The sequence below is a fragment of the Natrix helvetica genome, assembly GCF_964273705.1.
Source record: "Natrix helvetica genome assembly, chromosome: 4".
Lineage (NCBI taxonomy): Eukaryota > Metazoa > Chordata > Lepidosauria > Squamata > Natricidae > Natrix > Natrix helvetica.
In genome coordinates, this window is record NC_138550.1 from 58,949,933 (window position 1) to 58,963,286 (window position 13,354).

A 13,354-nucleotide genomic window follows, 5' to 3' on the forward strand; every position below is an offset into this window, starting at 1 on the left:
TTTTAAACTTTTGGGATGTGTGTTTTTTTAATGTTGTACGCCGCCCTGAGTCCTTTTGGAGAAGGGCGGCATATAAATCCAAACAAACAAACAAACAAACAATTATCAGAAAAGAAGTTCAAGCGTATTTATCTAGAAATGTAATCTTGTGGTTCATCACTTAGGATACAGAAGTATATAAAGCTACTGTAAAAGATGACATCACCAAGTGGCAGAATGTTCTGAAAGTTCATAGTTCAATGGACTGGTTAATTGTTGTGGTTGAATGTGATGCCAAGAAAAAAAACAAAACAAATATCCTTCCTCGAACGTCTATAGTAGATAAAATACGAAATGATTTCTGTAATAAGCAGAGTGACAGGTAAGATTTTTGATAATGTAACAGATCTGTGCTAATCATTGCTGAATATGCACTGAAGTCTTTAGAAGCAATATGTTCTTAGTGTTTCTGTCTAAGCCATTAACAGACTAAAATAACATGGGTTATTTATAAAAGGGATAAAGATTAACTCCTTTATCATGTGAAAAATTAGTTTGAAGATTGCTAATTAATTCCTGCTTTGCAAATGTTTTATCTTTGAAAAGCAGTTATTAATTATATAAACAAGCAAAAGGTAACTATATAAAAATCATAATTATGAAATGTAAGCAAATATAGATTGCTTATATTCTTATATATAAGAGATACCATTGTAATTGTTCATTTTTTCTGATTTTCTTTTGCTTCATTATGGTATTGTGTTATTATTGGATAAATTTATTTATGGTTTTGTAATAATCACATGTATCTATATAACACATATTAAGAGTTTTGAATGTAGATTTATAATGTGTGGTGATGTGAATGTATATAATAATTTATTAAACTTGTATGTTTCATAACTGATTGAGTGATTTTAAAAAAATCCTGAACTTAGAATTTGACATATTGGGAAATGGTTTTTTATTATGATATAAAGTTAAGCATCATAAATATTTAATTTGGATAGGAGTAGCCTCTAATGAGAAAACTGTGCAGAAGAGTTTGATCATGGGGCAGTTATCCGAGAAACTCACAGCAACATATGAAACTCAATACTTAAGCTTGATAACTTCAGTAGCAACCTGAAATTAAAGACATGGGGCAGAAATGGGAGGATGATTCCTCTGCAAAAGGTGTCAAGTTGTCTCAGAGGCATTTCCCTATAAGAAAAAAGAAGCTATGTTCCATTTGATTGTGTAACCTTGACTGAAATATTCATTTATTCACTTATTATAGATGTGTAGTTCTATCTGATCCTTTGAAAGACACTTCCCGCTCTCAGGAATCCTGGAATGCCTTCTTGACAAAACTTAGGACACTTCTTCTCATGTCCTTTACCAAAAACCTAGGCAAATTTGAGGATGACATGAGAACTTTGAGAGAGAAGAGGACAGAACCAGGGTGGAGTTTTTGCGACTATTTTATGGTCCAGGTAAAGTAAAAAAGTATGCGGAAAAGTAATTATTTAAAATAATATTTTACATTGCTTTGCTTTGCTACTCATGTAATAATAGAACCTTTTTATGATAAAATATGTTTTCTTAAAATGACTATCAGCTAAAATCACGAGCAAAAGCTCTGGTTTAGCATCGGTTGTATAAGTAGCCAATCCCAAGTCAATAGCAATAGCAATTAGACTTATATACAACACTTTACAGTGCTTTACAGCCTTCTCTAAGCAGTTTACAAAGTCAACATATTGTCCCCAACAATTTGGGTCCTCATTTTACCCACCTCAGAGGGATGGAAGGCTGAGTTAACCTTGAGCCTGGTGAGATTTTAACTGCCAAATTGCAGGCAGCTGGCAGCCAGCAGAAGTAGCCTGCAGTCCTGCACTCTAACCATTGCACCACCATGGCTCAAACTGGATTATTTATCAGAGAGCTTATAAACTTCATATTTAAATAATTGATTATGATGTTGCTGCAGGTTTTCCTGAAAAATATAAGTTGCTGTTTGATTGTATTTTTGTGTTATAATCCTGATGTCAACATTCTGACTGACAAACCCAACCAAAGTAGGCACAGTCGAGACGATCAGGTCTCTTAATGCAAACTTTCTTGAGTAAATCATTTCAGCACTGATGAATGCAAAACCAGATCTAGCTAGTTCCCATGCAAACCTACATAATCAAAGTATAGGATTCTCCCTCCCTCCATTAGTGCAGGTTACATTGCTCAATTGAGTCACATTGTATTGTTATGAGAAAACGTCTTTGGCTTTGGCAAACACTTGCTGAAGTGTCCTTGGCTCTCATGCTCATCTTCTTGATGTCTGTAGCCTACATTTCATCTCCTTCTTCCCTCCCCCTGGTTCTTTGGCAACCTGAGAAGCGACAATGGTTGCAACAGCAAAAGCGCACTTTGAATCGTGACACCTGATAGCTTATGTGCATGTATCTTTTAAGTGTGTGTGTTTGTGTGTGTATGTATAATGTTTTTTTATTTGTATTAAAAGGAAGAATTGGCTTTCGTATTTGAAATGCTTCAGCAATTTGAAGATGCCTTGGTGCAATATGATGAACTGGATGCCCTGTTTTCTCAATATGTTGTCAATTTTGGTGCTGGTGGTAAGTAGCTAAAAAGTGTATTTCTGTATATGCCTGATTATTTTTCCTTTGCAACATTTCAATAAAGGCCATGTGAATTGTTTAAATTTGTTATTGATTAAAAAAATCCTGCACGTTTTGGAAATATTCACATATTTTCACCTATTCAATTCCTTATTGTGTATATTTGCTTGTCATAGATGGGGCAAATTGGTTGACTTTTTTTTGTCAGCCAGTACGAAGCTGGAATGGGTTGATTCTTCGTAAACCAATAGATATGGAAAAAAGAGAACTGATTCAAAACCAGGAAGCCACGCTGTTAGATCTGCGCAGTTACCTTTTTTCTCGTCAATGCACATTGCTAATCTTTCTTCAGAGGCCATGGGAAGTATCTCAGCGAGCACTAGAACTTCTTCATAATTGTGTGCAAGAGCTAAAGCTTCTTGAAGTAAGTCTGGGTAATTCCATCCAACAAGTAATCAAAGCTTAAATCTCTGTCATGTTTCATTTGTGATAGGTTATAGAGATGATGTGTAATTTCCAATAGAATTGCTAGCAGTTAGTGATTTATGTTAACTGTGCAGAAGTTCCAGGAAGCAGATTATAGTTTTGTATAGAAATTGTTTTACACCTCATTTTTATTTGCAATATTTGTCTCTTCACATTGGAACCAACATATATCTGATGTCTTGAGAATGAATAGGAAATTAATAGCTTAATAAACTTACATTTTACCTGGGAAAAACAATGTTGCCCATTAAGTAGTCTAGAGTAATTGTTTTATAAACAGCCAAATGTTTTTTAAAACAATTTATTCATTCTTTGTTTTACAAAAATAGGTTGTAGCAATATTTTAGGCGAACTGAGGCAGATAATGTTGGTCACTTCTTAGATATGAATACAGGATGAAGTCACTCCACCTCTGGGAAAAATGTGGAATGAATGTATAAAAATGAAAATACATTTTCTGTGATTTTCTACGATATTTCTGATAATGTAGTTGGGAATGTGATAGAGTTCATATTTTGAATGCCAGAAAATATAGAATTTTTTTAAATAAATGTTTTTTGATACGTTATAAGTTAAAAACACTGCCTAGGTTTAGAATATGCAATCTGTCTCATTTTAAAAGTTTCTGAATTCCCCCTATCCTGCATCATTCAGTGTAATGGCTATAGCTGCAGGAAACTGTAATTCAACAATCCCTAATGCCAAAGTTTACTTATTTCTTAAGGCCTAGGAAAAGTATGGATCCAATGCACAATAGGTTCAGAAGTGTTGCATTATTACATTATTTCCATTTTCTTTACAATTAACTTCATAAAGTTGGAAGTAATTTCTGTTCATATACATTTTTTAGCCTTACAGTTCTAACTTTGACTGTGATTATCTCCATTTATAAGAAGTGATAAATTTTAAATCATGGTCCCAGAAACTAAATTTTCATCACCTTATTAATAATGCCTGAATTGGAATCGGATAGAAAAAGAAAAACATATAAGGTGTCCAATTTACCTGGATAGTAACTTAAAAGAAGTGTTATTTGTAGATAATAATTTTAAAAAAGAAAAGTACAATAAGCATGCACTAAGCCTAAGCCCCAAAAGACAGGAGTATAGCCTTTTAACAATGGGGCACTTGTAAATCTACCTGGCATAATTGCAGAAGGTAGAATATTTAGTTGGGTCAGTAAAAATGCATGGAGATATCTTGGAAAGAAGTTTATAGGTAAATCTTTGAGTAAGAGTCTAGGACAGGATTTTAAAGTTCCTACTGGCGTAGGATTACATTTTACATTTTAAATAATACAATGGAAGCATTGACGTGTAGAAGACTCGTGTTACGGCTTTTAATTTAACGGATGTTTTAAATTAAACATTCGTTTCTATCTACTTGTGTGCAGTCCCTAGTATACCACTGAAAAAAAGCAGAGGTTCTCTTGCCACCACTGCTGCTCTCCCCATTTTACCCACCTAATTTGCAATGCATGGGGCTGTAGAAGCACAGCATAAGGGTAAAAACGATAATCTTATTGATATTAGACTCGTGGTCTAAGTATTATATTTAAGAGCAAACATTTTAAAATAATTTTTGATAAGTAATTCTTTGTTTTCTTCTGCTATATTTGTGAGCTATTTTGTCAGTTTTTTTTCTGTGTAGGACTTTAGTATACTCTTAGAAAATAAGACTTGCTTATTTTTTAGCTGTCGATATCTGATGGCTGGCTGATTTGGATGAATCTCTTATTTTCTCTCTTAGTTGTTGTGATTGTCTTCCCCCACATCCCTTTTCTTTTTCTTCCTTTCTTCTTGGTGGCATGACAGGTATATGAACTTACCTTATTTCTTGCTTCTGTTTATTTATTTTTAAATACGTCGTGTAATTTGTAATATTTAATTTAAGGAAACTAACGTCAACATTATATTTCTGTCCTCTTCAGTTAGCAATCAGTGGTTTGTTCTGTACAGCTGGTTTTGTGTCGTGTAAGAGCACATTAAACTCTTTCAAAATAATTTTTTGTCCCAAGTTCTATTCTGTAATAATAAACTTCATACTGATTGATCTCTTAACTGATTTTATTTTCAGGTCTCTGTTCCTCCTGGGGCTTTGGATTGTTGGGTTTTCTTAAGCTGCCTTGAGGTTTTGCAAAGAATAGAAGGTTGTTGTGATCGGTCTCAAATTGATTCTAATGTTTCCCACACAGTTGGATTATGGAGTTATGCCACTGAAAAGGTGAGCAGTAGAACTGTGACCAAAAAAAAATCACATTTAAAATAGATTTAGAATAGAAAGTATTCTATAAGTCCCTTCGGGGAGAGGGGGCGGTCTAGAAATCAAATAAATTAAATTAAATTATAATTTTTGTTAAAATCAAGATATCTTTAATTAAAAATATTACTCTATATAACATTTTACTTTTGAAGTTTTAAAGTTTTACTGATGCAATAATATGCTAATATATGAAATAGCAGAATATCTTGTTTTCTTCAAATCACATTGTATCATCAGAATGTATTTGGATGGCTATGGTTCAAGTTAGTGTATCTAACGTCATCTATCCAGTTGGCAACTTGTTTTCTCTATGAAAACTCTCTGACACACACTCTATCTAGATCAGTGGGTCTCAACCTTCCTAATGACGCAACCCTTTAATACAGTTCCTCATGTTGTGGTGACCCCCAACCATAAAATTATTTTATGTTTTCTGTATTTTTTCAAAAATATGTGTTTTCCAATGGTCTTAGGCGACCCTTGTGAAAGGGTCGTTCGACCCCCAAAGGGGTCCCGACCCACAGGTTGAGAACCACTGATCTAGATTATTATATACTAGATTATAAATGCTGAGAGAATTAGTATCAAGTCACTCAAGCTATTTTATCAATATGGCAATCTTTTCTATACATCATGTGCTGGGTCCTTATGTTTACCTAATTATATATCTATGTACAATCCAGTATGTATGGAAACCAAATATGCCAATTATGGAGTTATGCAAATATATATGTAATTTCCTAATTATGTCTTATAAATATCACTCTTGCAAGTTGCTTATATATATATAGTCTTTTGAAAAAATAAAGCTTTGCACATCTTAGCTTATTAAATTTCAGACAGTTAACTATGTTAAAATATTAAGAGGCAGATTTAAATTTTGTTATCTTTTATCGAAACTTGTCAGTATCCATCTTCTAAATTTTAACAAAAACTTATAAATCTTTTTTAATATACATTATTACCATAAAATGAAGATACTTCATGTTTATAATTCTCTTACAGTTGAAATCTTTGGGGTACTTATGTGGACTTGTGTCAGAAAAAGGTCCCAATTCAGAAGATCTTAATAGAACAATTGATCTTTTGGCAGGTCTTGGAGCTGAACGTCCTGAAACAGGTATCAATATATCTGCTTTTAAAACAGATTGATGCTTTTCAAATAATAATTGATATTTAGAATCAGTGGTTGTGCATTTGTTTGGATATGTGCTAGTGATGTACTTTTATTATGATTTAAATAAACTTGAAAAACTGAAGAGTATATCCAATAAGATAAAGGAAGGTAGTGGGTTTCTTATATAATAATTCAAACTAATTGTTTGTATTGTCCCAAGAGGGAGGGCTTACAAGGGAGGGGAAATTGAGGAACATAGATGTCCACAGTCCATTCAGCAGTCTTTCTTTGGCCCAACAAAGGAATTGAAAGCCAAATCTGATATGAATGTAAAAACCATCTTTAGCTTTCTACGTATAATAGCTGTTGGCAGATTTCTCTCTTTGTAAATATAACATGGCTTTTTGTTGCAGAGGTGCTAGTGAACATTCCCCTTTAATGGAGGCTGTAATATTATAGCTACATCTGAATTTCCTCCATCCATCGATAGTGAGAATTAAAATTGAAATCCTTAGCAGAACACTTAGTGCAAAGTTGTGGATGATGCTTTTGAATCTTATGTTTTCTATTACGTTCTGTTTTGTTTCTGAAGCCAATACAGCACAGTCTCCTTATAAGAAACTCAAAGAAGCTTTATCATCTGTAGAAGCTTTTGAAAAGCATTATTTGGTAAGGATGGTTTATGTATTTATATATTTATAAAATATGTTGAGGATGGCTAACTACATAATTAGTAGTTGGAATAGTATAGTATTTTTAGATGTGAATTAGAATCTAGTTTGAAAAATAACGTAATTATTAGCGGCTCAATCACTTTTAGTAAAATTAATATAAAGTGTAAACATTTGGACATCCAAAATGAAACATCTCGACTAAGAACATCAATCAAAATACACCCACCCACCCCCAAATATTTTATGCATATATGAATTCTGGAGTGGAAACTATTTTAATTTTTTAGTTAACTGTTTCATTTCAATATGCTCTTGGTAACACTTAGAAAGACGAATAAATAAAATAAAAGTGCTCTGTCATTACAAAGCTTATGAGTTTTAAATGGTGACTTAAATAATACCTTAAGTTACAAAATCTTGGAGATCTATTTGCCTAGACCAACTTTAAGATATCTACTGTATGTTCCTGAATGTAGCTAAATTAAACCTGATTTTAAACGAGTTGTAACAGTATAGTATATCCCCTCAGTCCTTTTGTTTCTTTTCCACAGGATCTTTCTCATGCTACTATTGAAATGTACAAAAACATTGGAAGAAATCGCTCAGCAAAGCTTGTTGGAAAGGATCTGGCAGAGTTTTACATGTATATAAACTTATTGGAATTGTTGCATATCATAATATTCTGAAAAGGGTATCTCTAACTACTATGTGCATTTCACCTTTAACCATAAAAGCACACTGCAGTGCTTTTGAATAGCTGGAGAACTGTAACTTCCAGGTTCCCTGCCCATATCTTGTCGGAGGCTAAATATCCTACTGATTACGGGATGGTGCAGCCTTATTAAATCTTAAAAGATAATTTTTTCCAAACCATGTTTTATTCTGCTATTTGTGGCAGCCAGAAATAGCACACATTCTCTAGTTGGGGAAAATACTTAATTACTGTCAGACTATGCTGTTCTGACTATTGAACCAGGATACTAGAATAGTATGTCACTGAAATTTTTTTTTGGTTATTGTAATGGGAAAAAGGAATCCTATGTATATTAAGGTGTTACACTTTTTATAAAGTTCTTGCTAATAAAATACACTGATCAGTAGTTAAGTTACTGGCTTCTCTGTACAATATAAAGAAAATTACCTTAGATGTAGAAAAGGGAATGAGAGTACTTTGTGATTTTGAAACTTTTAATGTTGTATTTGCATGTGAATAATTGTTTAGGAAAGAATTTAATAGACTTTCTTTTTTTGTTTAGTAGAACATAGCCTAACATAAGTTGAAAATATTGTTTAGTTATATTCACATTTTACATGTTTTATTGGTGAATTTACTTTACTAAATGAAGAATTTGCCATCCATTCATTAGTTGATAGTTGTAATAGGTAAGAGTTAAAGATAAGAGTTTACAAATAAAAGTTACATATGAATGCATTTAATGTGTTTTCCTTTCTTCCCTTCCTCTTGGTGATTTTATTCCTAAGGAAAAAGAAGAGTCCTCAAAAAGCTGAGGTTTATCTTCAAGGTGCATTAAAAACTTACCTTGCTGAAGGATGGACATTGCTTATTACACATACACGAAAGCAATTAGCAGAATGTCAGAAGCACCTAGGACAAATTGAAAAGTATCCTTTTAAAAAAGATGGATGGTTTGATACACACACACAGTCCTTGCTTTACAACCACAATTGAGCCCATAATTCCTGTTGTTAAATGAGACATTTGTTAAGTGAATTTTGCCCCATTTTACCACCTTTCCTTCCACAGTTGTTAAATTACATTGATTGTTAGGTGAATCTGGCTTTGGTTATCAGAAGGTTATAAAAGGTAACCCTGGGACAATGCAACCATCATAAATATGAATCAGTTGCCAATGTCTGACCATGGGGATGGAGCAAGGTTTGTGTGAAAAATGGGCATGAGTCAATTTTTTTCAGTGCCTTCGTAACTTTGAATGGTTACTAAATGAACTTGTGGTAAATTGAGGACTGTGTGTGTGTCATCCCTTTCTCTTGTTCCCATTTAATTGCTTTAAATACATATTTTCACATGTTCATATTTGAATCAAAGTTTTAAATAAAGCATCAAGAATACTGGGCGATGTAGAAAAAATGTTTTTTGCACTATTTCAGCATAAAATCACTACTGAACTACTAAAATTATTGCATTATAATCTTTTTAGTATTTCTGCTGAATGGAAGATAAAAGAATTAACTTATTTTTTTTATCATGACTTGTATATACCGTATTTTGCAGAGTATAAGGTGCACCGGAGTATAAGACGCACCAAGATTTTGAAGAGGTAAATTAAAAGAAAACGTTTTTGCACTCTGCAGACCTCCCAAACCCTCTGCACACCTTATTTTTTGTGAAAAACGGGGCATGCAGAGAGTTTGAGAGGCCTACAAAGTGCTCCTGGGGGCTGGGGGGGGGGGAATAAGCAAAAGAAGGCCTGTTTTTCACAAAAATGGTCCCGTTTCCCCCCCCAAAAAGGGCGTGCATAGCCTTTAGGAGGCTTGTAGAGTGCTCCTGGAGGCTGGGGGAGGGGGGGGCAAAAACAAGCCAAAAAACGGTCTGTTTTTGCCCTCCCCAACTGCCAGGAGTATTTTGCAGGCCTCCCAAACCCTCTGTAGGTCCATTTTTGTGAAGGAGGTGGGGTTTCAGGAGGTCAAAAATGCTGTATTCAGTGTATAAGATGCACACAGATTTTCACCCTCTTTTTTGGGGGGGAAAGGTGCATCTTATACTCTGAAAAATACGGTACGTTCTTTTTCCATCCTTCCTTATCTTTGTGCCAGCTATCTTCAGACAAGCAGTCTTTTAGCTGGTGATAATAACTTAACTGAAGAAGAGCGGAAACATTTTTGCCAAGAAATACTAGATTTTGCCAAACAACCCTCAGAAACCGAAGGTAAGATTTGAGGGAATCTTATTGTCAAACTTCAAACAAACTACATTTAAAGCTATCAACTTCATTTGGTGAATGTCAAGATAACATCTTAATTTTCTCAAGATTCTTACTTATCCCTGCCTTTTATTTTGCTTGATTACAAGTAATTTCAGGGCAGTTTAGTTTTACATTCTATGTAAATCCATCAATTATATCACATTTACAAAATATGATAATTCAGTTTTAGATTTTATGTTTTTAGAGCAACAATTTTCTAGTCTTCAGAGTAGAAAAAAACAGATTGAAGTATGTAATATTTTTTGAAACCACAGAAGTCAGAAAAGTGAATGAATACATTTTCAAATAGGTTTAACTCAAAGCTTTATATCTCTCTTATTCTAGAACATACTAGAATAAAATGATAAATGGCAACATAATTTGCATACAGCAAAAGAAAATATATATAATGTGCATAATATATTTACTTTTCTGAATATACATCCCCTTATTTTAATTTAGTTAACCTAAAGCTACTATCTAAAGTGTTTGATTCAGCAAAATGTAGGGTTAAAAATAATTTAGGTGTACTTAATGTTTTGTTCCAAACTGCAAGGCTTGAATTAAAATTGTTTTGGGTTTGGGGATCAATGAGGTAATGCATATTTATTGAGTTAAATATATTTAAAGGAGTGAACTAAGAAATCACTTTTCCCTTAAGGTTATTATAATTAGATAAATGGAAATGTTGTTTTCAGTAGAACTGATCCTGCCAACATAAGATACCATAAATCCCATTTTATATTTTCTTCCTAGGGCAGAAAGTTATGCTTTCCATGCATTCCTTCGCACAGTTGAAGAATCTACATTTTGATCCTCCTAATGCTGTGGTTCATGTGGGTGGAACCCTATCTATTGAACTGACGCTGGTAAATCTGATGCCCGTCTCAGTGAATGTGGATCACATTGCTATTAATGTCCATTTCAGCATTGAAAAAAATAGCTACCGGAAGACAGCTGAATGGCTTACGAAGCACAAGACTTCCAATGGTATTATCAACTTTCCAAATGAAATTGTAGGTGTCTCTCTTTCAAGAAGCGGCTTACAAGGGCTGGAGTTGTATGAAATGTATGAGAGAAGTCCCTCGGATAATTCTTTGAACACAACAGGGATCATCTGCAAAAATGTGCATATGCTGTTACGAAGGCAGGAGAGCAGCTCTTCACTGGAAATACCTATAGGGCTGACTCTGGAGGATGGGGCCCACGTATTAAAATGTAGCAATTTCATACTGGAACCAGGGATTAATAAAATAACTTTCAGAACCCAGGTATGTTTTCTACTTTTGCCACACAGAAATGTGAACAAATGTAATGCTTTTGACTCACTTGTTTAATTGGGTTCTTTTTCTCTCACTTTAGGACTTGCATAGAGAATAGAGAATATTTTAGCTCATATTTATGCAGAAACATTGAAAGTTCCCAAGAGTTCAGAAGCTTTTACTTTTTATGTATACATAAAAACACTGACCAATACAAGAAATAAATATAAGCAAAGAGAGAGAGAAGGGGAGGAAAAGCAAAGCAAACCCAAAACTCAGTTTGAAATAGATAAATATGAAACAAACAAAAAAAACCACCCTATTCTTAAAACTGAAAATTCTCATGATATTGAGGGGCCTGGTGTGAAGCCCATCAAATAATAATTGGTCATAAGTGAAAATGTAATAGTCAGTAGACAATTCAAACATGTATGTACATGAAATAGCACAATTCCTAATGCCCTGAATTTATTTGTGTAAAGTAGAGCTCCCCTATGGAGTGCAGTATGTGACTTGCTGGCCTATATATGCTTTTCCTACTACATATAACAGAACACACTTAGTTGAACTCAGTATTCATAGGGTGGAATGGATGGAAGCAGCAACTAGATATTACTCCTCTTTAAATTAATGTGAGCTCAAATTATTTACTATAAAAAGCTGTGTTAAGTCTTTTTGCTCTGTTCATAAAAATATAGAATATACCAGTGGTTATATGGATATCCCTTTGAGAATGAAAAATGCACTCTATTTTGTGTAATTATATGCTGACAGGATGTTATATCTCTTGCTTTGTACAAATCGCCTTCCGTTTAACATTAAGCATTTTAATACATAAATACTTTAAATGTTCTCATAGGGCAAAGAACCTGGAACATATACTCTCAGGCAGTTATGCATTTCCGTGGGCAAAATGCAATTTGCCCTACTTCATATTTATCCAATTGTGCAGTATGATATCTATTCTCAGGAGCCACAGCTAAAAGTGGAACCATGTACCGGTAAGTAAAAGAAGTTGTACTTTGTTATTATTTCTTATAGTTTTAAAATTATTTCTCAAACAAAAAAGCTGCAAACTAGCTTGTGAGGACTAAGTTCCTTGCAGCTATCTTCCATTAATTGTTTTTTTTTTAAATAATGTATTTGGACCAAATGTAGTTTGATTGTTCCTAACTGATAGCTTACATATACGTATTTTAAGATGTTACTGATTATGTGTTTTTGGAATTTACACATTTAAACCTTGAAAATGGTTACTAATGATTACAATATGTAAGGAGCTTCAGTGTTGAGGAAAAGTTTGTGAATTCTTTATTTCTCCTGTGCGCTGCTTGGAGAGTCCAAGCAGGGGTTAAATTCTGCCTGTCTGCCCAGGACTGAATTGGAAATCTTTAGCCACGCCTCTGGTGCTGTATTAATCCAGTTTTTTCAATTCAGTCTAGCCCAGGAGATGTGTTTAAAGTTTTTCCTACAGTCCTCAGCAGATAGCTTGGACTCTCCATAGCTTTTCTAATATTTCTTTTCCTTTTATTTTTAATTTTTTCCCATTTCCTTGAGAGCAGGCTTGGGTGAGCTATTTTTTTCTCCTTTTACTTCCCTTTGAAGCCTCAGTGTCCTGGGCTCGCTCAGGAGCTCGCAGTTGTCGGGGGCGGCTAGCGATCGACATGTGCGGGTTGGAGTGGCGACACCCACACAGTCACGGTAGTCCTTGCTGGGAGCAGAGAGAGCTTCGAGAACTCTGCAGCCTATGGCTGCACCTGGCGGGAGGTTCAGGTGGCTGGTGCCGAAGGTTTTCAGGCATTTCTTCTCCTGGTGGCCATTTTGATTGACGGTTCTTCACGGTGGCCATCTTGGATTGTTCTTTTTGCCGCATTTTTTGCCTGTTGCCAACCCAACTAGCCTTGTTCTCAGCAGATTGCTGCGAGGAGCCTTCCTGTCCGGATTTCTGGCAGGTCTGCTCTTCTTGCCACCAGAGAGGCCATACTTTGGCGGCAATGGAGTTTTTGGCCTTCAT

The 13,354-nt window shown here is 34.4% G+C and overlaps 1 protein-coding gene across 1 annotated transcript in view; it reads left to right on the forward strand.

Moving 5' to 3' along the window:
- TRAPPC10 (trafficking protein particle complex subunit 10) overlaps window positions 1-13,354 on the forward strand; it is a 69,327-nt gene that overhangs the window by 34,447 nt on the left and 21,526 nt on the right. The window contains exons 4-15 of the mRNA XM_081950890.1: window positions 165-361; window positions 1,259-1,454; window positions 2,480-2,591; window positions 2,771-3,018; window positions 5,157-5,303; window positions 6,348-6,462; window positions 7,052-7,128; window positions 7,685-7,776; window positions 8,616-8,756; window positions 9,930-10,042; window positions 10,835-11,349; window positions 12,200-12,341. Of these exons, the coding sequence (XP_081807016.1) occupies window positions 165-361; window positions 1,259-1,454; window positions 2,480-2,591; window positions 2,771-3,018; window positions 5,157-5,303; window positions 6,348-6,462; window positions 7,052-7,128; window positions 7,685-7,776; window positions 8,616-8,756; window positions 9,930-10,042; window positions 10,835-11,349; window positions 12,200-12,341 (2,095 nt within the window). The remainder of the gene's footprint in view (window positions 1-164; window positions 362-1,258; window positions 1,455-2,479; window positions 2,592-2,770; window positions 3,019-5,156; window positions 5,304-6,347; window positions 6,463-7,051; window positions 7,129-7,684; window positions 7,777-8,615; window positions 8,757-9,929; window positions 10,043-10,834; window positions 11,350-12,199; window positions 12,342-13,354) is intronic.